This window comes from Hippocampus comes, unplaced genomic scaffold (assembly GCF_001891065.2).
Source record: "Hippocampus comes isolate QL1 unplaced genomic scaffold, H_comes_QL1_v1.1 scaffold174, whole genome shotgun sequence".
In the NCBI taxonomy this organism is placed as follows: domain Eukaryota; kingdom Metazoa; phylum Chordata; class Actinopteri; order Syngnathiformes; family Syngnathidae; genus Hippocampus; species Hippocampus comes.
In genome coordinates, this window is record NW_017805983.1 from 7,329,160 (window position 1) to 7,355,806 (window position 26,647).

The following is a 26,647-nucleotide window of genomic DNA, read 5'->3' on the forward strand; positions in this document are numbered from 1 at the left end:
TATATATATATATATATAGACCAAGGGAAGAGGAAAACGGTTTTTCGACCATTTTTATGGTGACAGTAAATGTGTTTAGCGGGGGCCAAAATAGCTCTTGCCAGCTCCAGTAGCGCTGCTGCCTCTATCTGCAGGTCTTTGTCTTCTTACGTCTTTTGTTGTCAGGCTCCATGTAGTGGACAGTGGCATGGGGTTAAGGTTTTCACCACCAAGATGTGAGTATTAAACCCGTCGAAGTTATTTGAAATGTTGACTGATTTTCTTATCGATCACAATACAATTTGTTGATTTGATTCACTTGTGAGACAACAATACTCAAGAAGGATTTTAAGGACTTAATCTTCGCTTCAGAAATCAGAGAGTTTTACTGAAATCACATTTTGGTTGATGATAGTCTTAGAAATGTTTGCTGTTGGTTTGCATTGCGGTCTCTAAATGACTCTAAATACACGCCAAACTGAGCGTGCCCCATGTGACGACATACATGTTTAAGATGCGTGACGTTTGTAACCTTGAAATGTCCCATGTTGTTCATTGAAACTTGGACCTCTTGTATAAATGGACGCGTGTGACGTCTGGTGTTAGATGGAAACACAGATGATGCATTGTACAATTCTTAATCTAATTAAAAACGAATTCAATTTTGAACATGAGGTTGGTGGACTTGGACTGTTTGTGCACTGACAAATATGAACAGCAGATGTCGCTTGAGTTCTATCATGGCACTTGCAAGCCTCCGACAAAAATGCTTCGATACAAGTAGACTAGAGCATTGTTAAATACCAGTTTGTGAAATACGTTTGAACATTATTCGTTATCCTCGATGTCCTGGTTAAGGTCCATGTACTCTTTGTCTTCAGTAGTATGACAACTCAGTGCACTAGGAGAACAACTAGGGAGCACTAGAAAAATGGCTACCAGTGACAATGTTGCCTCCCAGGATGCAATTAACTCTTACTAATAAACTACTTTTCTCCTTTAGTCACATTACGAGGCCACACCAAAATGCCTATTAGTAGTTTTGCCTCACTAGTAACAAACATGTTGTCCGACTGGTATTTCAGTTGTATGACAAGTTTCTAGAAATAGCCACATGGTCGTAAAAGGCAGTTGTGAAGAAACAGACGCAGTTGTTCTACACTGTCTTACTAGAGAGAACAAAGAGGTTACTAGCGTAGCTCAAGAATATCAAATATATTTTAAAAATGCTTGAATGGCGCGAATAGACAGCTATGAAATTATCGGTTTTGTTTATGTTCGTGCATGTACGTGTGTGTGCGTGCGTGCGTGCGTGTGTGCGTGTGTCTCTCTCTCTCTCTCTCTCTCTCTCTCTCTCTCTCTCTCTCTCTCTCTCTCTCTCTCTATATATATATATATATATACATATATAGGTGCTGGAGCCTATCCCAGCTGTCTTGGGGCAGTAGGCGGGGGACCTGAATCGGTTGCCAGTCATTTGCAGGGCACACGGGGACGAACAACCATCCGCGCTCACACTCACACCTCGGGACAATTTAGAGTGTTCAATCAGCCTGCCATGCATGTTTTTGGAATGTGGGAGGAAACCAGAGTACCCGGAGAAAACCCACGCAGGCACGGGGAGAACATGCAAACTCCACACAGGAAGGCCGGAGCAGAGAGAGAGAGAGAGAGAGAGAGAGAGAGAGAGAGAGAAAGAGAGAGAGAGAGATTCCATCGTCCACAGGCATATTTTCAAAAGGATGCATATTTCTGCTTCATTTGAATAGTGGAAAATGCCAGCTTGAGATCAGAGTTCAGCAGAAGATCAGGCACTGCGGGCATTCAGTGACCTTCTTAAATAAAAAATACGTTCCTGCTCTATTTTGCTTTTTGTCTCACCACTGCCTTCTGTCTTCACTCTCCACATAATACGGAACACAAAGAACAGGAAAAGGGGGCTTGAGTGAGGGTGTCTGAAGCAAAGGGCAGTTCAAAGCTGGTCCACACAACAAAATACCACAGCCTGCCCCGGGCCTGTCATCCTAAGTGATGGTGAGAGGGAATTTGTCAGTGGCGATATGAGGAAAAGACAAAAGATCGATCAAGTGACTGAATCGTATCTCAGCAGCTCATTCATGAGAACTGAATGTGACATACAGTTTGTTACAACATCCTCCTCTCTGCCATTCAGAGCACTCTTGAAGTGATGTTTGTTGGAAGGGTGACAGAAGGAGCGGCTTTGAAATAGGACAACACCAGTGAGTTCAGCTGTATTGAAAGTATGACTACAATGTTAAAGACTGCATGTTTGATCTATTTTGTTGCACACACCACAGGTAGACAGATGACACGCACAAGAAGACAAGACAAGACAGTCTGTGAACAGTCTTTAGACTCCTAAATTGTGGTTTGGGACGGAGTCTTGGTGCCTTGCTCAAGGGCACCTTGACAGCAGTACGAATACAAACTTGCATCTTCCCAACATAGTCGTATTGTGGAGCAATCCTTCCATTTTGTGTGCCCAGACCTCCTCAAGTGAGAAATCATTAGCGAACACACGACAAGCAGATTTGTCCAGTGATTCATTTCAATGAATCACTTCCATGCGCTTCCAGCCGTCCCAGGAAAAGAGGGTAAACCATGGACGCCTCTGCGGCAAATTGTAATCGGAGGACTTAAAGCTGTCACTCAAATCTCGGCGTGACCTTTCACGAGAAAAGGCCCACTGTTTCGCATGCATGTTCCTGCGCTTGTATCCTCAGCAGAATTAACGACAACGAGAATATTTTGTTCGGCTGCAATCTGATCTGGTATTTTCCAATGCTTTTTAACACCCATAGGAAAACAAATCCCCATGTATTAGTACCATTATCTACAGATGTACCATTGCCTTGTAAAATATAGTATGTACACATTTCATTTTTGAAAACATGAAACGATATTAAGCTTACTCAGCTCCTGAAGTCCAATTTACTTATCCGAGAGCCATGGCTTTAAGCACAGGAAGCCTGCAATACTGTACTCTGATATCGTTTATTTGTTCATTTGAGTACAGCACACTCACAATAAATTCATCAGTTCTATGAATTGTTTTAACGCAGCAATTTTACATCTATATTTTTTTTTTCAAAGTCATCTTATTACATTTTGCAATGTAGATGTGTTCATAAAATGCTTTATATGTGGATCATGGGGCACAATAGTGTCACTCTATCTTTGATGGTAAAATGTTGATCAATTATTCTATTTGATTTATTTTCATGGCTGCAAGGTGAAAACGCACTTTTTGCCAATCATCATCCATCTCACTCCAGGTTTGAATAAATTTAATAAATGAATGAATTAGAAACTACTTCTTAATGTTCGCAGTACTGTATATGCTGACATGTTCACATGACGGCGCGTCACCTGGTGCCCAGCGGGAATGATGTCAGATAACACTTGACACAAAAACACACAAAGCTTTTTGAGCAACAAGATACATTTAATTCGATAATTGTGTTGTCTCTTTGGGAAAACTCGCTCAAAAGTATTTTTACAGTATAGGTGGGAAAAAAAAGAACTCGGAACATGATTCTCTTTGAGCCTAGATAAAGCTGTAATTTCATCCCAACAGACACAATCAAACATCGGATGCACATTTAAGACAGGCTTGCTACGAGCTATCGTTGACAGGCAACATTGGCAAATTGACGGTCTTCACTGTGAAAATACGGAAGACGAAATCAAAGTGAAGACAATCACAAAATGCACAACTCCTTGATGGGCTGCGTCACAATTCAGAGAGGCACATATTGACATGAGCTTTTGGGGGTCCAACTGGATGAATAAAACATATCCAAGAATTTGTATTCAACTCAATTGTGAGCTTCTACAGTTAAATTCTTGAAACTTGACATCACGAGAACACCGTAAAGCTCGGTTTACTCCTTGTAAAATATCATGGCAGTATCTAGCAGTGGCTTTGTCTCAACCTGAGAAGGCACACGTCCTACATTCCTTCTTTCCTAATTATGAACATGGAGTGTGCTCGGACTTGTTGAAAAACAGCACCTTATTCACGGCGTTAACGCAGAGTACACACAAACACCACTTCCAAAAAGAAAAAAAGAAAAAGAAAAAAGTACAATAGTTGGGAGTATATGAGCATGTCATTTTACTAAATACAAATATAGAATCCCTTTTCAACCCTGTTTTGCAAAGAGTGTAAATATGTTCATTGCAACTTAGTAAATATCTCATTTTAAATGTCCACAGTAAAAAAAAAAAAAAACAAAACAAAAAAAAAACAAAACATATATAAATATTTTTAAACAAGTGCAGAAACAGTACAGCTAAAGCTCAAAACCTGTAAACATCAGTATCAGTGGGAGTTTGCAGGTGTTATGGCAAATGTTGACCAAGTTGTGTACCTTCAGCTTCCTGGAGATTCTTAAAAAGTCTCTCTTGCATAAAGAGGCAGTACATACAGCAGGTGTTGAAGTGCTTGTACAAGACAATGCTTGGACAGTAACACAGAGTTCAGAAACAATGAGAAACTTCTTACTTTGCAGGTCGATGGTGTCTTGTGTTTGAATTGGCACAGCCTCTTGACAATTGGTTTCTTGATCTACAGTTTCTAATTCAGTAGCACGAGAATGTGTTTTCCAACCTTTCAAAGGATTGTGGATGTATACATGAAACTGCACTTTACAATCAAATACACGGTTATATGGGAAAAGAGTTCCTTGGGGGGGACACCCTAAAAACCCGACACACTTAAAAGCCAACCCATCATGCTGGGTCAAATCCTCAACCCAATACACCCGCTATCAATAACCCAGCATTAGATCAGCACCCAATAGACCTGGGTTAACCATTTGACCCAATTTGAGTTATTTTTTCACAATTTTCAGAGCGTATGCTAATAGTTTCTTGTAATCAGCGTCTTTGCCTATAGTTTTCTTGTGATTAGCATCAAATCAAATGTTGCAGTCGAATTAAAAAAAAAAAAAAAAACATTGTGGGACGCTAGAATAAAGCACGAGATTCCATTCCGATAAGATGAGAAGAGCTTATGCAACAATCAGTGTTGAGTTTAAAAAAAGGAGTGTTCAATAGATATGTAGGTAGAAATATCAAATATTTGATGAAAAAAAACGTTTCTATAAATAGTCACATTGCGCACCGTGGAAAATTGGAGGCTCCTGATGCTGAGAGCCAATCAACACGCAGACAAACAGGCGGCTCAGGAAAACAAACCTCAATCATTGGATTGTATTTCAGCCCAAAACACAGTCAGGAGCGGCACCTATTTGCTGTTGATTTGGCCAAATACCCGCCGTCGCCTCCCTGATTGCATTGTCATTCAAATGAGGTCTGTGACAGGAAACCTTGGTGCAAGGCTGGGCTCAGACTCCTCCTCCGCTTCGGTCCACCGTCACCGGGCCCCTCATATCAAGCGTTTCTTCGGCTGACTTCATCAAGATAGCCAAGCGACTGTCGGACACTTGGCCCTTCTTGACGGCACTCATCAACTAATTGGCAAATGACACATGATGAAGAATGTGAGTAAACACAGGTGACACCAGAGGGAAAATATCCGATCGATACACGGTGCATGCGAGAGCGGTCCGACCACCTTCACATGCTTCAATGAACCCAACACCTGCCGCCTTGGTTGTTCTTCCTCATGTGTTAAAGGTGAACTGGGTACAACGCGAAGCCATTACAACCACCTCAAATATGTCACCTGTGTCTGCATTCTCATGCCTTGTTCTGAACCAATTGATCGCTAAAATAGTTGGTCTGTTATTTTGAAGCGATTTTAGAAAATGTTAAGTACCTGTACATAAAATGAGGTTTGAAATAAAAATGTCATCTTACATCTTTCTTATGGCTACACAGAATTTACATTTGAGACTATATCATGCTTAATGCCTGCGGTGGCTGGAAAATCACCCACCAGGTCGTCATGGGGTTTACCACAACATGACAACAAGGTGCTCTAAAGCGGCCATGGCAGTGCAAAGCTCCTGTCCACGTTTGGCTCCCCCGACCTGACGCTTCCACCTTCTCTGTGACATGCGCACACTCACGGCTGACAACGAGGCTCTGTAAAGCGGCCACGCCAGCGGAATATCCCAAGGCAATATGCATATTTAGGATGGAGCCAGGTAACTGCTCGTTGCAAATACACCAGATATCCGCTGATGCAATTGAAGGCGCGAAAGTTCTAATATCGTGGAGGAGCAGGGACTCATGCCGAACTCCAACATGTTTGACACGGCGCCATTCACTGCCAATCAAACGGGGAAAAAAATGGTGAAAACCAGTTTTACACTATAGCTCCACAAGTGAGTACGAGAGCGTTCTCAGCCTTTGCATGTTTTCAGCTATAATTTTCAAAAATGTTTGAAATCTCTTTGGTCTCACTCAGTCTTCCCTTTTTCCAACATTTTTTTTGTTCTGACAGTTTTACAATTTTACAGCAGCTGTATTGTTGACGCCATGCCCAGTGCAGCTTTAAAACATCACAGATACATTTCTAGTGAGTTCTTTCCCTCCATCCATATTAGACACCAGGGTTAAAAGTTGATGAAGGTGTATTCATCCATCCATCCATCCATCCATCCATCCATCCATCCATCCATCCATCCATCCATTTTCAACACCATTTATCCTGAAAAATGTCCCAGAGGGTGGGAGGGTGCTGGAGCCTATCCCAGCTAACTACAGACGCAAAGAGAACTACACCCTGATACCTGAACTGGTCTGCAGTCAGTTACAGGGCACATAAAGAGACAAACAAACATTCACACTCACATCCACACTGTCACTGAGTGGGAACCGATCCCATGCTGCCCGCGCACAAGTCAGGTGAGTGTATCACTAATTTCATGTCCAACAGTACTTTGCATACACTACCTGTTTGCAGTCTCTAAATCGGCCATGAGCAGGATGGACACATGAGCAAAAACAAACACTGGCATTTAGGAACAGGATTTACAAAAAATAAATAAATAAAAGCCTTTTTTTTTCCAAAAAGGGAAAACATCATGACAAAATACTGCTGTCCCCTGGAGAGTCTGACCGGATATGTGCTCAAGAGCAGCTCATGCTAATGAAGACAAAAGCACCAACTGTCATCATCCTCCCTCATAATGAATCTCTCTTCTCACCTCAAAGCAAAGTGAGAAAATAATATAGCAACAGATAGAGGCAGGAGCCCTCATTATACCTGTCGCACATTCACTGTCCTAATTAGCTTCAAAGGTGAGGAGAGTTCACACCTGCTGTGTGCAGCAAGTCTCAAGCACACAAATCCCCATCGCTCTCTTTTTCATGTTCTCTGCCCCAAAGAGGAGCATGGAATGCAACTTCACAGAAAATGACAGATTGTCGTAGTTTGGGGTAAAATGAATACAGTGTACATTCCTGCAAGCACAATCACGGGCCATTACATACCTGAAGGAATTCATCGATTTCAATCTGTCCATTCTTGTTGACGTCCACCTCGTTAAGAATTTCATGCAGGGCGTTCTCATCAATGTGCACATTGATACTCTGTAGAGAGGAACACAGGTTGGAATCTTGATTCAGGAACGGTGAAGAAGAAAAATGATCATCAGGGAAGTGACAACTCACATCAAGGACTTGCTGGACATCAACTGTGGTGATGAAACCTTTGCGCTCTTTGTCAAACTTATGAAAGCGCTTCTTGTATCTGCCAACCACATTTAAGTTGACCGCATTACTTCTTAATGTCTGAGTCAGAGTTTATGGCAGACCTTTGGCCACTAAGTGCTTTTACCTGGCTACTTCCTGGTTGTCCAGGGTCATTTCCGAGGTCTTGGTCAACTGCTCGGAGCGAGATCTGTAGCCCATCTCATGGTACAAGAACTTCTTGGCTGCTTCCAGCTCGGCCTAGATTTCAGAAAGTACAATATGAACAGAATCACCGTCATGTTGAGATCTTTTATTGTTTTTTTTCACTGCTGAATGAGTTTCCTCCCTTGGTTGACAATAAAGGCTCAGTTTACACGTGCATTGTAACAGTGTCGAAAGAGGATAAATGGGTGTGGACTTCCCTATTGTGTTCTGATAGAAAAACCAAGTGGGGACTCAAAACATTTTTCAAAGGAAAATATTTGCTGGTTTTTGGACCGTTTTGCGCTCCTGGCTCCAGCCCAACTCCTTGGCCATGATCTGCACAATGCGTGGGAGGGCTTCGTCGGCTGCCTGCACATTCAGGAAGCCCAAGCGCGTTCGCCGGGCAATGAGGTCAATGGCGGTGCAGGCGTACTCCTTCATAGCATACAGCACCTGCGAGAGATGGCACGTTCATATCACAAGAATTTCGGGAGCAGAGGGATGATCAGAAGGTGAACATTTGCACGCCATCATACTTCACCTCAGCCTCAATGTATGGAAACTCCGACACCAGCCTTTTCCCAACTATCGGCCACCTTTGCCCTGTGACCAGCGCCATCTTGGCCACGTCATATGCCTTCCCTCCATACGTAGAGGCCAAATGCTGTGCCACCTGAGCACACACAGAAGGTCCGATTTGCAAATGTAATTAACTTTTACAGTTGCAGACAAGAATGATGGATTTTTGGGGGTGTGGGGTGTGGGGGGCACCATGTTGTCGAGATGTCTCGTTTATAGAATACGCAACAGCTTTTTGCTATTCAGATCGTTGGCTTACCCGTCATGCAAAAGGGCAAACACTGTCCAAATATCAGCACTGACCTTTGAAAAATGTTCGGCACCGGCTGCAAGCACCTTTAATAAGGAGTAAGTGGACTGCAAGAGCACTTTCCTCGACTGAAACAATGTTCTACTCAATTTAATGGGAGGATAGTGGCTGCACATGTAGCTGATGTGAATCAATGGATCCGATGGACTGAATGCTAATGAACTGTTTAGCATACAGGCTCTTCATGTGTCAAATCTTTAGTGGAGCGGAAATGTCGTCAACATTAATGCCAATAGGTCCACTTCAAGGTGCAAGCAGTCAATAAGTCATAAGACGACTGCTTCTAAATTTCTCACCAAGACGATGTGTCTGATAATGTTTGGGTTCTGTGGTACTACTACTGGTAAATGGAAGCAATTCAACATTTTAGAGGGGCACCACATGTACACGTAAGCATTTGTAATTAACGTAGGAACAAACAAATGTGCCCTACTTCCTGCTCCAAGCCGTAGTCTTGCACCAGACGGATGTAAAGTGTTGGCGTCCAGCCCTTGGAACCCTCTAACATCAGGCCCACAGTCTTGCATTTCTCAGCTGGGAGGCCATGTGTTTTAATGGCGGCGTCCAGAGTCTCTTCAGCCATGGATCTATAGGTGGTCCACTTGCCACCTGCAGACACAACTGCTGAAATCAAACCGGACAAATGAACTGCTCAGTATTTCAAGCAAAAACAAGCTGACCTGCAATGGTGACCAGTCCGCTGTCACTGATGCTGACAATGTGGTTACGGCAGATGGACTGAGTGTCTTTGGAGTTGGGGTCCGTCACCAGGGGACGGATTCCACTCCATGCTGCCAAGACGTCACCTCGTCTCACTGCAAGGAACAAAAAATGTCTCATTTAAATTCAGTTTGATACTCTCTTGCCTCTGACCGAGCCCTCATTCCTACCTTCCACGTCGGGGCTGAGATAGTTGCGGACCTCCCTCAGGATGAAGTTGATGTCGTCCTCCCCAGGGATGGGGTGAGCTGTCACATTGGTGGGAGTGTCTGTGGTTCCAGCAATGGTCATCTTCTCCCAAGGCAGGAAGAAGATGACCCGGCCATCACTTGTGGCGGGATCCAACAGTCCCATGTTGTCAGGGCTGAGAGACAAAAATCAGAAACATGATCAAATATCATTGTTTCCTGGTGATTGAGATAAAGAATGCTGCACCTACAGCAATAATTTAGATCGTATAAAGCCGAATGAGTCATGAAGATCAAGGATCAGAGGTACCTAGAAATGTATTATCTTAATGCTTTTGTCAATGTTCTTTGGCCCATTCTTCCACCATAGCCTGAGGTCCCACACACATTTTAGGCTGATGACACAATAGCAAGCAACAAAAAGCACCGCTCACTGGATGTTTGTTTGTTTGCTTTTACATTTACATGGGAGCTATTTTTTTTTACCCTTTTATCTGCTGTCAAAAACACGACTACTGTACTGAAGATCAAAAACAGCAGTCCGATGAGTTGAAAAACTATTTCAGTGTATCACATTGCGCATATCATGTAACACACCTGTAGTAGCCGGGGATGACGATGTGCACGCCGGCGCTGGGCTGGCAGATGTTTTGGGTTTCCTGGCAATCCATCTTCCTCACTGAGTCCGTGAAGGGCCCGGTGGCATTGATTACACATTTGGCTTTGATATTGAATTCCTCTCCTTTAACAGGTAATCGGTGACTGATGTCATATGATCAACAGCAGAATGGTTCTCTTCTTCACATGTGGCAATCTTTTCCCACCTGTGAGCACGTCCCGGCAATGTGCTCCGCAAACCTTGTCACTGCCAGTCAGCGGGTCCTTTTTCTTCAGAAGGTGAACCACCTCAGTGTAGTTGGCCATGGCAGCACCGTAGCGGGCAGCCGTGAGACCGATGGCTAGGTTCATACGGGCATCATTGTGTTGCCCTGTAGGGCGACAGTGGGGCAAGTTTGAAGCATCCAAAATAAGCATGGTATATGACAAATGGTGGATTATAAATCTTATCACCTAGCTACATAAAATGTAAGGGCAAAAGCAAATTAGTTGTTTACAGTGAATAAGACAGCCGAGAGGCAGAAGACATTTGTTGCTTCGACAGTCCGACCAATTGTAGTGCTCTTCTGCAGCTCCGCATCACCGGAAAGAAGGTCAGACTTGGAAATGTCACAAGCGTGATGGTACCAGATGGCATAAATTGAGAAAAAAAAAAAATACGATGCATCACTCGCAAAACATCTTCCACTCCTGCTGCCTGGCAGCGAAAGATGCTGGCGGAATGTAGAACAGAAATGTAGGCGCAGTGCTTTGCAGCATTTCTCAGTGTGCAGCGAACGAGCACACACACAGGTTGTTGTCAAGTTCCACCAGCAGTTTGTTTCAAATAAGACACGGCACATTGGACATTTTTCACATCATCGTACAAATGTGTAGTTTTAATAGGTTTTGGAGGATTATCCCTGAAGACACAAGAATCTCACACACGGCACAACTGAGTCCATAAAAACCCAATAGTGAGACCAACAATCTTCATGCTATCGCAGTAATGGCATCAATGCAGCCTGTCACTATGCTTGGTGGGGACTGGAATTGATTTTGGTGACTCAAAGCCATTTTAATTATTTTAGTTTCAGCAGTGATTTTCCCGTTGCATTTGTAACTGTATTTATTTAAATACATTTCCGTGGAAGAGATGAAGGTCAAAATGCTGTGCGTTTACCAAAAAGAAGGTGAAGAATCAACAAGAAAATATCCGACACTTACCATCATAATAAACAATGGCTCCCACCAGCTTGTCCTTCTTTAGCATGGGAAAGAACTCCAGGGCTTTGGTCTTACTGAGAACGTAACTGCTTTTTAAACACTGGATGCCAGCCACCAGGTCGTACATCTTAATGCCTGCCCAGTAATACGGAAGCTGCCACCATCTAGGACAACCGATGGAAACAATGGGGAAACTACATGAACCACACATTTAAACAATAATCAACTACAAGTGGTTGTTAAAATAGTAATAGTTTATGTTCAACTTTGGAGGTTCCACTGTATATGAGAGTTTAAAAATTGACAGAGGCAGTAAAAGTACTTACATTGTGACATCATTTGTGTAAAACAGGGGTCCCCAACCGCCGGTCCGTGGACCGGTACCGGTCCGCCGGGCATTTGGTACCGGGCCGCACAGAAAGAACTTGCCTGAATTCAGTTTTATTTCGGAATGCAAAAGAGGTTTTATTTTGAAAAACTACCGGATTCTCCGTTACATCCGTCTGTGTCACGCTTGACACACGTCAAGCCACGCTTCTCCATCACGTGACCGATTACTTCAAAACAAAACGCAGAAGCTCGCAAAATGAGTAAAAATACTGCTGGAGATCGCAAATCACGGCGGCCTTAAAAGTACGTTCGAGACAACTGGATTAAAGTTATGGCTGAATACTCTGAGATCGCCACAATAGCACTGTTGCTATTTCCGACATCTTACCTGTGTGAGGCGGGGGGTTTCTGCAGCAACGGCGACGAAAACAAAATTACGAAGTAGACTGGACATAAACCACACACTTGAGGTGTCATTGTCTCCTTTTACCCCGAGATGGGACCGTCTGGTTGCAGAAAATCAAGCTCGGTGCTGTGGTGAGTCGTCATTTTCATGCACTTTGAATTTGCGTTGTATCGTATTTTGAAGGCATTAAACATTGCCATAGCGATCGGAGTGTTGCGGCCAGATTAGACGCTCCTTGTGTTTATTATTATATTTCAAAAACACCACAGTTTTCATGCAGCTCAGACCATATTAATTTCTTGTATTATTTCCACCACACCTTAAATGCCGGTCCCTGAAAATATTGTCTGACATAAACCGGTCCGTCGGGCAAAAAAGGTTGGGGCCCCTGGTGTAAAACATATGCTGGTAAATGTAGAAGCACCTGTTCAACTTCTATACTGCTTGTAAATCATAATAATATTTATATAGACATGTCTATCTATCTATCTATCTATCTGGATGGATGGATGGATGGTTTATATAGACATGTCTATCTATCTATCTATCTGGATGGATGGATGGATGGATGGATGGATAGATAGATAGATAGATAGATAGATAGATTCCGCCATCTGGTGATGGGCTCGGTCATTAATAAAGTTTTTTTTTTTTTTTTTTAAATACTCGCTGATCAGCAGTTGGTGAATGGCAGTTAACAGTCTTGTGCAATGTGGCCTGTGTGACCTACTTGTAAACAGGCAGCATGATGGGGAGTGGCGCTGACAGGTGAGGTGCAACCTCGAGGAGATTGGCTCGCTCGTGGAGGGCTTCTTTCACCATCATGTACTGTTGCAGGAGAAAAAGAATCATGAAAACTATGCAAAACCAAACAAGGAAAAGTGACGAGGTGCACTTGAAACCTGCTCATAGTCCAGTTTCATAATAGCCTTCTGGAGGTAGCGAACTCCACCGTGAATGAGTTTGGTGCTACGGCTGCTCGTCCCGGAAGAGAAGTCGTTCCTCTCGACGAGAGCAGTGTTAAGATCTATCAACACCAGAGAACAATGCTCAATATAATCATTCCAATATTGTGCTAGATGTGCTGAGGGGTCTTACTGCGTGTGACAGCGTCTAAGGCACAGCCTACACCTGTGGCTCCGCCTCCAATTACCAGGATATCAAATTCTTTGCTTTTGAGTGTGGCAAGCTGGGCCTGTCTTGAGGGAAGCTCGTCTGCAAAGGGAACCCTCAGCTCTGCTTCTGCCGCCACGTGAGCTAACCGAGCCTGGATATGACACAGACAAGCGGGGAAATTATTCCACACTCTGGTTTTGATTTGATGCTTTTCATGTCTGAAGGGATGTTTTTGGTAATTCTGTTTGGAAATGTCTGGTATTGTGGCAAGATTTTGCTTGAGGTGTATGAACATTAGAAAGACACTACAAACACCAAAGTTAGAGGTGCATTTATTTGCCATCCAGTGAACTGATTCATGCTATTATAATTAACATTATGCAAGACAAAAGCAAAGCTCTTACTTCTACTTGCTATCCAAGATAAGGAGATTAATTTAGGACTCAAATTGCATGCCGCACCACCCTGGTGGAACATGAGGATATGATAAGGAGGCGCACAGCCTACCGTGCGAGTTCAAGAATACACATCTCAACGACATTCATTCATTCATTACGTCATATAATAAACACAAAACGCAATACTTTAACATAAAATCTTCATGAGTAATGGGTACTCATGACGTGTCCCACTAAAATGTGTCCATTATTGCAGCAGATTTCATTATGCATGACTCAGAGTCAACATGTTGCTGTACTTTTCCATACTCATATATACTTGCATCATAAAGTAACACACAGCAGATGTGAGGTGATTTTTTTTTTTTTACGATAGGGTTGAGGGCTGCACATATGGTGGGGGGGGGGTTTGAAATGTTTTCTTCCTCCAAGGCGGGCGGGGCATGTCAAGAAAACTTTACATTGGTATGTCGCTGCAAAGTGGCAATTGTGTGCTTGTGATCTCCTCATGGTTTTCAACTGAAGTAACTGTTGAAAATCCAGACTTTCTTCTTGATTTACGTAATGAGTTTCAAAGTAAGAGCGTGCACTGTGAGGTCGGGGCTTGGCGGATGGTACGAACCTGCTGCAACATACTACTTATCTTTGCAAAGCCCACAACACAAAGGATTGCAGTCAACAATGTCCTGCATTTGATTAGGGAATGATTTGAAGTCATAATCACAACAACAATCCCCCTGACACCAGGACGTGCCAGTTCACCTCTAATGAAATATTTATTCTTTTTTTTTTTCTTGCTCCATCTTAATGATTGCATCAAGCTGCTTGAGAGCACATGCAGCATTTGACTTGCAAATCATTGTCTCTCTGTGATGATAAATGGAAAAATACCACCATAGAGCTAAATGCTAGGGATTAGAATTACTGGGATTAGAGGCATGCATGATTACAAACTATTGTGGAAATGATTAGATTTCATCAACATTGGCTTCTTGCTTACCAATCCATTCTTGGTTGGGTGGGCGGCAACAGGCATGAGAAGACATTATTGCAACGGGACACAAACAAAGTTCACATTAGCAGGCACAGTTAAATAAAAGCTGGTATGTATCTTTGTGGGTGTTCACATATAGGTCAATGCCAGGTCAAAGGTCAGGAGAAACACAGCTGCTCGTCGTTCTCAAATGAAGATGACAAAAGTGTCAAGGCTGGACACTATAGCTAAAAGTGTTGTCGATTCGGAACGATCCACAAGGTTGCCCCTATGACGACTCAGTCCCACTTCATGGAAGGGAGGGCATGTTTATTTATACAACACCAGGCTGCTTTGACAGCATTTTAGAAATTCATACACAAGATGGGCTCATGAAGTCAAAATGTATATAATGGACAAAGGTGAAAATGACAAATGAAATCAAGCATGTACAGTGGTAACTCAGTTTACTAAGGTATTGAAAAGACTGGCAACCCAATTATTCTGTTGCAGCCACAAAATCAAGGTTTACTTACCTTATTTTGAGCAACGTGTAGTTAGAATAAATAGAATAGAATATAGAAATAAGTGAACTGACACCCACTCTAATATGAATTTAAAAACAGGGCATTAATTAAGAAACATCTTTGACTTTATCTTACATTAGCACTGTTTATGTTCTGGCCCAAAATGTCCTATGAATTGTGGTCCAGCAGTATCTATGGTGAATGTGAACAATGCTGTGTCATTCAACAGTAATAGACAGCGCAATGAAATGCAAGAAAAGGAAGTGGATTTAAGGGCAGACTTTCACCACTGGTGCTGTGGTTAATGCTCACTGGCCTTCTCGAGGCTTGCTAGCTCGCTGTGGCGAGGTAGTCATCACTATCTTCAGGCTAGCTAACACAGGGAGAGCTGTGGACTCGGGGAATTCGCTCTGCCCCATCTGCATCCATCTATTTTCGAATCCGCTCATCCTCACAAGGGTCGCGGGGTGTGATGGAGCCTATTCCAGCTGTCTTCGGGCAGTAGGCGAGGGTCACCCTTGAACCGGTTGCCAGCCAATCAGAGGGCACACACATAGACAAACAACCATTCACACTCAGAGTCAGACCGAAGGATAATTTAGAGTGTTCAATTAACCTACGATGCATGTTTTTGGAATGTGGGAGGAAACCGGAGTACCCGGCAAAAACCCACGCAGGCACAGGGAGAACATGCACCTCACACAGGAAAGCCGTAGCCAGAATCCAACTCTGCACCTTTGCACTGTGAGGCCTAGGTGCTAACTAGTCGACCGCTGTGCCGCTAGGTTTCTTTCTTTCTTTCTTTATTGTTTTTTTTTTTTTTTTTTTTTTTTAGAATTTTCTTTTTTTTGTGTGTGAAGCATCTTGATTTTGAAATGTGTGATAGAAATATGATTCATTATCAATCATAAAATAGTTGAGATGGTACATTTTGCAAATGTGCCCAACAAGTTTAGCAATGACTACTTTTTTTTTTAACTATTACCGTAATTGGCTACCTAATAACATTATTTACAGCAGTTTTCCTTTTCTTAGGAGTCATTTTGTGGGCTAATTATGGAAAAAAAAAAAGATATACCAGTAGTACTGTACTTGCTAAGCATGTGACACGCAGCACTTCCACTCATCCATGTCATGAGCTTCCTAGCACTATTGTGAGCAGTTACCCATTTCCTCTGAGCCATTCTGAGGGCTAATTGAGATTAAAAAAAAAAGAACAAAAAACAATGATACCTTACTCATAACACTCGATGCACAGAGCCAATCACAAACGATCCTTCAGTGCGTCCATACCAAAATGGTTCGCAACATGAAAATTGTGGGCAAATCGAGGTTGTTTTTCTTTGAAAATGTTGCGTACAAGCCAATTTGTTTATTAAACATGTCATTCGTAACCTGAGGTTCAACAGTAGTGGATTCATCACAATAAGTGGACGAGCAGGCTGTCCTTAATTCTTCACAACGTAAGCACACACAATGCGAATAAAAGACATGGAAGGTGATTTATTGGTAAGTCAGTGACATTAGCACCACATGAAGGCGGCCTGCGAGCAATGGGCCGCCTATTTAGCCACACCTCAAATAACTCAAACAGGTTTTACAGTTACTTTAAATTTCAATCAGGGAATATTGAGTAAACACAATATAGCCATATTTTAAGCGAAAGCTGCTTTGTGCACACCATCTGGAAATATATCAGGTACTGTATATCCTTAAGGTATCAAAGACATTCCAAAATCCTGATACAACATGCCTTGGGAGACTGTTCACAGCAGAAATTTAACAACAATGTTCATTTGCAACTTACCTGCTTCTTCCGATACTCTATGAACTGTGACAGACCAAGAACGGTGGCAACGGCCCCGCCGCCTATAATAGCTGTCCTTTTGATGGCTTCCCTGAACGCCATATTGCCTGTGGAAAGAGCAACGTGCTATGAGACGTCGACGGGACAGAGGAGAGTATGGAGAAGGTGTGCCAGGCTCACGTGGAGTAAGGAGGATCCCAAGAGGCAAAGATGACTAATACTGGTGTTCTATGTTTTAACAATAATAATGAAAATGTGTTAGAATATATTGTTTGCACTCGTGTTATGTGTTTCCCCAAAACACAGTCAAAGTCATGTAGGTGACTATAACTGAATAGTAGGATAATGTATACAATTATTTCTGTTTTATGAAGTCTTTGGTTAAGCCCTTACCCAAAACTTGTCTTCAGGTTAGGGTCTCTCTTTTGAGTAGGGAGGGTTGCTTTTAGTGCTTTATTTTCTCGGGATGCCCTGTATTAATAATGGCTTCGCTCATTGGATGAGCTTTCTTATTTCTGATTCATCCATCCATTATCTGATCCGGTTATCCTCGCAAGGGTTGCAGGCGTGCTGGAGTTTATCCCAGCTGTCTACGGGCAGTTGACGGGGTACACCCTGAACTATGTGCCAGCCAATCGTAGGGCACACATAGACAAACAACCATTCATTTTGAAGGCTTTACTGTAATGGCAAATAATGACAGTCATGAGGCCCCAGGGAGCACGAACATGCTGGATGAGCTGGCTCATCCACACTTGTACTTAAGTCACTGAGCTGGGGGCCAATGCTGAAACCGCCTCCTCTTTTTACATCAGCCTATACATTCATTATGAGTCAGCATCAAAGGGGGGTTCCTGGATGTAATGTAAAACATGTGACTGTGTTGAGAACTCTCTGACATTGAGGGCCGGGACGTCTTGCTGTGGATTAAAATGCCGACCAGTTTGATCTCTGAGGGAGACCAGCACTGACGAATAGAATGGTATTATAACGAAAAGGGGGTAAAAAACTTGTCATACGCACTGACAAGAACAGAACCGTCACTGTTGTGGTTACTGCGGTAGCTTTTAGTTTAAAGGTTGTTTGTTCACACGTAATAACAACAAGCCAAATGTTGTAACAGTACTGGGTTGCACGCCTCAAACTGTGCGATGCCTTTTGACGTACGGACAATAAACAGGCTGAAAAATAATTTCTTTTACAAATTACAAAAAAAAGTGAAACGGTTTCCACTTACAGAATGCCTTCTTTCGTCGTTGACACACAGTTGCTCAGGGCGATGCAGGGCGGCGACCGAAGCATCCGTCGTTTTCCCGAGCCTGTCTAGTCGCTGAGTTTGACAGCAACTACCAGGAAGTGGAACAACGCTCGAGTGACGCGCGGATAAACCAATCAGAGTACGCGCGTCTGACGTTCTTGTCCAATCAAAATTCAAGAAAGATTACCCTCCCATCACGTGACGCAACCGGAGCGGAGCTTTGCACAACTCCCTCAGCGTCCTTCTTCGGGATAATAATAAAGGAGAGAAATGCTACCAGCTGTCGTCTTTCGCCAGATGACGCTCAAAATATCAACTCCAGCACCGTGCTATACTGTACTTTGCTTGCATTAAGGTAGGGTTAGGAATTTGGGGTTAGGGTAAGAGTTAGGGTTCGGGGTTAAGGTTTGGTTAGGGTTAAAACTAGGGTTAGGGTTCGGGGTTAAGGTTTGGTTATGGTTAAAACTAGGGTTTGGGGTTATGGTTGGGATTAGCGTTACGGGTTTGCGTTTGGGTAAGGGTTAGATTACGGTCAATGTTGTGGTTAAGAATTGAAGGTAAGGGTTTGGTTAGGGTTAGTACTCGGGTTAAGGTTTGATGGTTAGTGTTAGGGGTTAGAGTTAGGATTTGAGGGTTAGAGTTGGGGTTAATTTTAGGGTTACGGTTAAGGATTAGGGTTATTTTAGGGTTAGGGTTAGGTGTTAGAAGAGAGGGGTGGAGATAGGGTTAGGGTCGGTCTAGGGTTAGGGTTAGGCCGGGGGTCGGCAACCGGCTCCACAGCCGCATGCTGCTCTTTAGTGCCGTCTTGTGGCTGCCGGGAGCTTTTTCAAAAATGTTCGAAAATGGAAAAAGATGGGGTCGTATTAGGGTTATGGGTTCATTTTAGGGTTTAGCATTAGGGGTAGGTTATGGTTTGGTGTTAGGGTGAAGATTAGGGTTCGGCCTAGGGGTTAAAGTAGGATTAGGGTTAAGTTTCTGGGTTTCAGGTTCGGTTTTGGGTTTGTGTTATGTTTAAGATTCGGGTTGGGGTTAGAAATTAGTGTTAGGGTTAATTTAGGGTTAGGCTTTAGGGTTCAGGTTTGATGGTTCGGGTTCGGGTTAGGGTTTGGGTTCCAGATGGATTAGGGTTAGGGTTAGGGTTAGGTTTAGGCTTCTTGCTGGATGAGGAGTGTGGTTCTTTTATACCTGTATTAAAAATGTATATGTAATCCAAAATGAAATATATTCAGAACTTTGTATTTTTTGTATGTTCATGTGTCTTTAAAATAGCATTTTCGTGATATATCTGGTAAGGAAGTGTGGCACCTCAAGAGGGTAAGAGAGAGAGAGAGAGAGAGAGAGAGAGAAGGAGACAGAGAGAGAGAGAGACAGAGTGAGAGAGAGAGCGAGAGAGACAGAGGGAGAGTGAGAGAGAGAGAGAGAGACCGCCCTCACTGCGTAATGGTTGTGTCACACCCGTACACATCACGTAAACAAAAGCACATTGTCGGTGTCCCTGGAATCGAGTTCGGGTTTTACAGCAAGCTTGGAAGAGGAGAGAGAGAGAGAGAGAGAGAGAGAGATAGAGAAGGAGGCAGAGACAGAGAGAGAGAGAGAGAGAGAGACAGAGTGAGAGAGAGAGCGAGAGAGACAGAGGGAGAGTGAGAGAGAGAGAGAGAGACCGCCCTCACTGCGTAATGGTTGTGTCACACCCGTACACATCACGTAAACAAAAGCACATTGTCGGTGTCCCTGGAATCGAGTTCGGGTTTTACAGCAAGCTTGGAAGACGTGTTGCACTGCAGCCATCGCGTCACCCGCATTTGAGACCATCAAGTGGACTTCATGATCTCGCTGTACAGCAAAAGATTTACAGCCGCTTTGGATTACATAGCGCCAGCCAAGGTTAATGTTTAAGGTACAAGAATGACAAGTGATGCTCTCCACTTATATGTCTGTAGACTAACCATACAAAGCATTGAATTTGTATCTGTGATTTGCTGCAAGTTGTTTCAGTGGATTTATAAATTTCTCCAGCAATGTGTGTGTTTCCATACACTTCCTCAGAATTCCAGGAAAGGAATTATGTTCAAGGGGGAAATGCATTTAATAAACTTTTTGCGTTTTTGTTTTTAAATTTAAATCTGATTGCAGTGACCATGCCATGTGTCCAGACACACTGCAGCTCCTCTCCTTCAGGAGCCAGCTCGGCGTCTCAGAGCGCAGTCGGTGAGCAGAGTTGTGATTTCCTCACTCCAGAGTTCGTCAAGTTCAGCATGGACCTTGCAAACAGTGAAATATCAGCTTCACCGTCGGGCGGAGAAGCCTACAGTTGTGGCAACGACGTGAAACCCCAGCAGTGTCTCTTCCAAATGCCGCTTCACGGGGACATGTCATGCGTCAAGATGGGGGAGGCGCGTGGTTGCCCAGCACGATTTCAGCCCAGTCAGCACCTGCAGGCGGCTGATCTACTGTCCTCCACAAGTTCCGTTTACTATTACCAATCTGCATCCTCGCGCGCACCCATGATGCCTAACTTTCAAACTCCACCAATGTGGGAAGACTCTGGTTCTCTTATTCGTCAAGACTATTTGGTGGCAGCACAGAGGAAAAATACCTTTTCCAGATTCTCACTGTTTTCCATCAAACATGCACAAGAATTCAATCAGAACTTTTCCACTGGCAGTCCAATGAAATTTGATCAACCTTTCCTCATGTCCACCGACGTGGATCAAGCACAGGACTCTTCCGGTCTTCTTTGCTGTGCTGGATTAGGAAAGCAGTCATGTTTGGGGTTTCACCCAGTGCAGCTCGCCCACAGTCAGCATTTAAGGAACAACTTCAATCCTCACACATCCACCCCCAGCCGAGGACGACCAAACGTGGAGGGACTGTGTGCGGTGTGCGGAGACAACGCAGCCTGCCAGCACTACGGAGTGCGAACTTGTGAGGGATGTAAAGGATTCTTCAAGGTGGGGGATGATATATTAGATTTATAGTATCCAAGAATCATTTGGATTTCATTCGGTACGAGTAGCCATTGGATACTAGCTACGAAATAACTTGCTATGCGTATGCAAGCCACATAAATTAAGATGCTGCTCTTTAGTGCCGTCTTGTGGCTGCCGGGAGCTTTTTCAAAAATGTTCGAAAATGGAAAAAGATGGGGTCGTATTAGGGTTATGGGTTCATTTTAGGGTTTAGCATTAGGGGTAGGTTATGGTTTGGTGTTAGGGTGAAGATTAGGGTTCGGCCTAGGGGTTAAAGTAGGATTAGGGTTAAGTTTCTGGGTTTCAGGTTCGGTTTTGGGTTTGTGTTATGTTTAAGATTCGGGTTGGGGTTAGAAATTAGTGTTAGGGTTAATTTAGGGTTAGGCTTTAGGGTTCAGGTTTGATGGTTCGGGTTCGGGTTAGGGTTTGGGTTCCAGATGGATTAGGGTTAGGGTTAGGGTTAGGTTTAGGCTTCTTGCTGGATGAGGAGTGTGGTTCTTTTATACCTGTATTAAAAATGTATATGTAATCCAAAATGAAATATATTCAGAACTTTGTATTTTGTATGTTTGCATGTGTCTTTAAAATAGCATTTTCGTGATATATCTGGTAAGGAAGTGTGGCACCTCAAGAGGGTAAGAGAGAGAGAGAGAGAGAGAGAGAGAGAGAGAGAGAGAGAGAGAGAGAGAGAGAGAGAGAGAGAAGGAGGCAGAGACAGAGAGAGAGAGAGAGAGAGAGACAGAGTGAGAGAGAGAGCGAGAGAGACAGAGGGAGAGTGAGAGAGAGAGAGAGAGACCGCCCTCACTGCGTAATGGTTGTGTCACACCCGTACACATCACGTAAACAAAAGCACATTGTCGGTGTCCCTGGAATCGAGTTCGGGTTTTACAGCAAGCTTGGAAGACGTGTTGCACTGCAGCCATCGCGTCACCCGCATTTGAGACCATCAAGTGGACTTCATGATCTCGCTGTACAGCAAAAGATTTACAGCCGCTTTGGATTACATAGCGCCAGCCAAGGTTAATGTTTAAGGTACAAGAATGACAAGTGATGCTCTCCACTTATATGTCTGTAGACTAACCATACAAAGCATTGAATTTGTATCTGTGATTTGCTGCAAGTTGTTTCAGTGGATTTATAAATTTCTCCAGCAATGTGTGTGTTTCCATACACTTCCTCAGAATTCCAGGAAAGGAATTATGTTCAAGGGGGAAATGCATTGAATAAACTTTTTGCGTTTTTGTTTTTAAATTTAAATCTGATTGCAGTGACCATGCCATGTGTCCAGACACACTGCAGCTCCTCTCCTTCAGGAGCCAGCTCGGCGTCTCAGAGCGCAGTCGGTGAGCAGAGTTGTGATTTCCTCACTCCAGAGTTCGTCAAGTTCAGCATGGACCTTGCAAACAGTGAAATATCAGCTTCACCGTCGGGCGGAGAAGCCTACAGTTGTGGCAACGACGTGAAACCCCAGCAGTGTCTCTTCCAAATGCCGCTTCACGGGGACATGTCATGCGTCAAGATGGGGGAGGCGCGTGGTTGCCCAGCACGATTTCAGCCCAGTCAGCACCTGCAGGCGGCTGATCTACTGTCCTCCACAAGTTCCGTTTACTATTACCAATCTGCATCCTCGCGCGCACCCATGATGCCTAACTTTCAAACTCCACCAATGTGGGAAGACTCTGGTTCTCTTATTCGTCAAGACTATTTGGTGGCAGCACAGAGGAAAAATACCTTTTCCAGATTCTCACTGTTTTCCATCAAACATGCACAAGAATTCAATCAGAACTTTTCCACTGGCAGTCCAATGAAATTTGATCAACCTTTCCTCATGTCCACCGACGTGGATCAAGCACAGGACTCTTCCGGTCTTCTTTGCTGTGCTGGATTAGGAAAGCAGTCATGTTTGGGGTTTCACCCAGTGCAGCTCGCCCACAGTCAGCATTTAAGGAACAACTTCAATCCTCACACATCCACCCCCAGCCGAGGACGACCAAACGTGGAGGGACTGTGTGCGGTGTGCGGAGACAACGCAGCCTGCCAGCACTACGGAGTGCGAACTTGTGAGGGATGTAAAGGATTCTTCAAGGTGGGGGATGATATATTAGATTTATAGTATCCAAGAATCATTTGGATTTCATTCGGTACGAGTAGCCATTGGATACTAGCTACGAAATAACTTGCTATGCGTATGCAAGCCACATAAATTAAGAATCTTTCATTTTTCATAGTGAAGGTTGCAAGGTATATTTTGGATTTTGAATTTATGTGTAGGCATCATATTGAAAAAGCGACTTACCTGTGGCTGGGGTGTCCACAGGCCATCCCGGGGAGCCCATTCGCAACCGCTTCTTATGTCTTATTAGTTCCCTGTTCAGTATATTCAAATAAAAAAATAAGCATGGCCTCTCATCAGAAAGTCATTTAAAAGAGTTAATAAGCTGAAAGATGTCACGCTATTTTTCCAATAAAAACAGTCATATAAAGATGAAGATTTTAATGGTACCAGATATCATACTTTGTATTTCAATTCAAGTTTTTAAAGTGTAAAAAATTTGTTCAAGGAAAATGTATCAGTTTCGTTTTAGTTTTGTTTTTGCTTTTTTTTTTGTAAAAATATCCATTCATCCATTTCCTTATCCGCTTATCCTTACAAGGGTTGCGGAGTGTGCTGGAGCCCATGCCAGCTGTCTTTGGGCAGTAGGGGGGGGGGGGGGGGAGACCCCCCCCGAACCGTTTGCCAGCCAATCAAAGGAGACACTTAGACAAACAACCATTCGCACACACAGACAATCACACGTCCGGACAATTTCAAGCGTTCCATTAACCTACCATGCATGTTTTTGGAATGTGGGAGATAACCTGAGTACCCGGAGAAAACCCACACAGGAATGGAGAGAACATGCAAACTCCACACAGGAAGGTCGAAGCCGCACTCGAACCGTGCACCTCTGCATTGTGAGGAGGACGTGCTAACCAGTCGACCACTGTGACGGCCATTGTAAAAATATACAGTATAAAGTAAATTGTCAAACTATTTTACCCATTAAAAAAATAATCATAATAAGGTTTTTTTTTTCATTAAAATAATAGAAAAACAGATTTTTCTGAAATGTTTTTTTTTAAATACAAAATTAAAAAACACTTATAACGTCACAATATATAACAGGAATACTAATAATGTTTTGCTTTGTCACTGGTAATATCAGGCTGAGATGAAGAGTGCTTTTGCAATTTAAAAAAATAATTAATTTACTTTCAATAACTGCTCATTATATGTTGATTTACAGTGTTGGACCAACCTTTATTTTCTGCAACTAAAACCAGCATGTGGAAAAATTATTTTTTGGGTTGGTTGGTCGGGCATGTGGAGTGCACATATGCATCCAAGTTCAAGGTTCTGAGTTTGAATCTCAGCTCTGGCCCATCTATATAAAGTTAGCATGTTTCTTAGTTCTCTCCAGTTACTTTGTCTTCCTCCCACACACCAAAAGCATGCCAATTAGGTTGACTGAAGACTTGACCATAGGCGTGATTATAGATAATGGCTGAATGTGTCCATGCAGCGATTGACTGTCACAGCACAGGTGTACCTCACCTTCAGTAAAAGTCAGCTGGCGTAGACTCAAGATAAGCGACAGAAAATGGCTGGACAGATTTTGTCTCACGTGCCTGCTTTTGACCTCTTGCCCTGAGTGGGGACAAATGTCCTGATTGAAACTTGCCATTGACGTGCTATGAATAAGAAACCTTCCTTTTCCATCTTTGATCAAGATTCCCAGGACAATTGGCTCAATTATGAATGCCCATGACCCTCTATTTACCCAGACTGACCAGTTCACACACCGTATGCCATACAGCGCCTGACTGATCCCACAGGACCCAAGAAGGCTGCTGCTTATTTTCAAAGAGGCTTTTAGCCTCCCTTTTTATGGAATTTTGTATTCAAGACAACATACTTTACTATTGCTGTGATGTTTCATCTTGACCAAAACATTAACCATACACTCGAAGTTTCCACATCAACAGAACTTTCGTGTAGTGACAAAATATTGTCATCTCCCTCCAGCGCACAGTGCAGAAAAATGCCAAGTATGTGTGTTTGGCGGCCAAGATTTGCCCCGTAGACAAACGGCGTAGGAATCGCTGCCAATACTGTCGCTTCCAGAAATGCCTTGCCGTCGGAATGGTCAGAGAAGGTAATGTTGCACACAAGCTTCTTGTAACGTGACATTATGTTTGACAAAATCTTTTTGGTGTTTCTCCTGCTCTGCAGTGGTGCGGACAGACAGTCTAAAAGGTCGCAGGGGTCGCCTTCCCTCTAAACATAAAGTTCTTCCCGACTCATCCTCACCGGTCAACACGCTGCTGAGCTCCCTCATCAGAGCGCATGTGGAGTCCAACCCTTCACCCTCACAGTTTGATTACTGCAAAGTAAGAAATATTCTTAAACTCAGAAGGAGCTTTCATTCCACAGAACACTCACTTCTTCACTTGTGGCTTTGTGGAGTTCAAAGAAAGTCCAGAAAGCCCTCCAGGAGATGATGCTCAGCACGTGCTTCAGTTTTACGACCTCTTGACCAGATCAATGGAAGTGATTCAGACATGGGCACTGAAGATACCGGGATTTGACTCTCTGACCAAGCATGACCAAGACCTCCTGTTCTACTCGTCATTCCTGGAGCTCTTTGTTTTACGTCTGTCGTACAGGTAAGCACAGCAGAGGTGTCACGTGAGTGTGATTCCCTGGGACTCAGAGCGAGTTTCTGTAAATTATCCCGTGAAATCACTCGATGAATTGTCAGCGATGATGTGACAGAAACATTCACCGTGTAAGGCTGTGGTTCAGATTGCTCTTGTTCACGCAAAACGTTGAGTATAGGCTGCAACTTCCCTATGTGACCGTGAGCATGCTCAATATAAGCGGTCATGAAAATGTATTTATTTACAGATATATATATAGATTATGCACACCCTTTGTTTTGTCTCAGATCTAACCCTGATGAAGGCAAATTGATATTCTGTGACGGCTCCGTGTGGCACCGCCTCCAATGTTTGCGGGGATTTGGCGAGTGGATTGACAGCATTGTTGAGTTCTCCACCAATCTACACAGAATGAGTCTGGACATCGCCACCTTCTCCTGCATATGTGCCCTTGCTCTGGTCACTGGTGAGATGCCCTGTGCCTCTTGACAAACTCGCCCATTTTTTTTCTGTAGTGCCCGAAAATGCTGCCAAAGCAGTAGATAATGGGAACGTAACCGTTAAATGAATGTGTGGATGGATGAGTTTGGTGTGGAAGAACGTGAAAGCCCAAAGACCGTGACAAAAAACATCCACCCTCCTTATTTTCCTCCCTTTACACTTCTTGTATCTGTTTTGTGTGTAGTTAAATGCATTAGGAAAAGCTATATTGGGCTCTCTCTCTATATA

At 43.4% G+C, this 26,647-nt stretch overlaps 2 protein-coding genes and 1 pseudogene across 8 annotated transcripts in view; 2 read left to right on the forward strand and 1 right to left on the reverse strand.

Moving 5' to 3' along the window:
• Positions 1-4,846: 4,846 nt before the first annotated feature.
• On the reverse strand, positions 4,847-18,339 carry gpd2 (glycerol-3-phosphate dehydrogenase 2 (mitochondrial)). 4 transcript variants are annotated; one of them, XM_019890858.1, is made up of 19 exons: positions 18,228-18,339; positions 16,991-17,097; positions 14,684-14,692; positions 13,268-13,436; positions 13,072-13,196; positions 12,900-12,997; positions 11,434-11,597; positions 10,434-10,598; positions 10,207-10,351; positions 9,592-9,785; positions 9,382-9,516; positions 9,135-9,310; positions 8,354-8,485; positions 8,107-8,265; positions 7,754-7,866; positions 7,588-7,666; positions 7,408-7,506; positions 6,868-6,880; positions 4,847-5,477 (listed from the first exon to the last, which is right to left on the reverse strand). In XM_019890858.1, exons 2-19 carry the CDS (start codon positions 17,090-17,092, stop codon positions 5,398-5,400), a joined length of 2,157 nt encoding a protein of 718 aa, XP_019746417.1. In that variant the 5' UTR covers positions 17,093-17,097; positions 18,228-18,339; the 3' UTR covers positions 4,847-5,397. The 4 variants fall into 4 exon arrangements, with proteins under 4 accessions (XP_019746417.1, XP_019746415.1, XP_019746416.1 ...); XM_019890859.1 differs by having other exon boundaries at positions 5,366-5,477; positions 6,868-6,890; XM_019890856.1 differs by lacking the exon at positions 6,868-6,880.
• Positions 18,340-19,829: 1,490 nt separating this feature from the next.
• On the forward strand, positions 19,830-21,312 carry LOC109528380 (nuclear receptor subfamily 4 group A member 2 pseudogene; annotated as a pseudogene).
• Positions 21,313-21,933: 621 nt separating this feature from the next.
• Positions 21,934-26,647, forward strand: part of LOC109528377 (nuclear receptor subfamily 4 group A member 2-like) — a 5,610-nt gene continuing 896 nt past the window's right edge. Inside the window, exons 1-7 of one of the 4 annotated variants that reach the window (XM_019890863.1) lie at positions 21,934-22,249; positions 22,486-22,560; positions 22,625-23,303; positions 25,284-25,413; positions 25,491-25,648; positions 25,725-25,924; positions 26,206-26,384. In XM_019890863.1, the coding sequence (XP_019746422.1) occupies positions 22,496-22,560; positions 22,625-23,303; positions 25,284-25,413; positions 25,491-25,648; positions 25,725-25,924; positions 26,206-26,384 (1,411 nt within the window). In that variant the 5' untranslated portion in view covers positions 21,934-22,249; positions 22,486-22,495. Of the gene's footprint in view, positions 22,250-22,485; positions 23,304-25,283; positions 25,414-25,490; positions 25,649-25,724; positions 25,925-26,205; positions 26,385-26,647 lie in introns of all 4 variants that reach the window. The other 3 variants (XM_019890864.1, XM_019890862.1, XM_019890865.1) reach the window with 3 other exon arrangements.

What these genes read in the sequence shown, in the direction of transcription:
- gpd2 (XM_019890856.1), bottom strand. Translation starts at nt 17,092, where the DNA reads ATGGCGTTCAGGGAAGCCATCAAAAGGACAGCTATTATAGGCGGCGGG. An exon ending in TGAAACTGGACTATGAGCAG is followed by an intron (nt 12,998 to 13,071) that starts GTTTCAAGTGCA and finishes CTCCTGCAACAG; the next exon opens with TACATGATGGTGAAAGAAGC. An exon ending in AAATCGATGAATTCCTTCAG is followed by an intron (nt 5,478 to 7,407) that starts GTATGTAATGGC and finishes TTTGCCAATTAG; the next exon opens with TTGATGAGTGCCGTCAAGAA.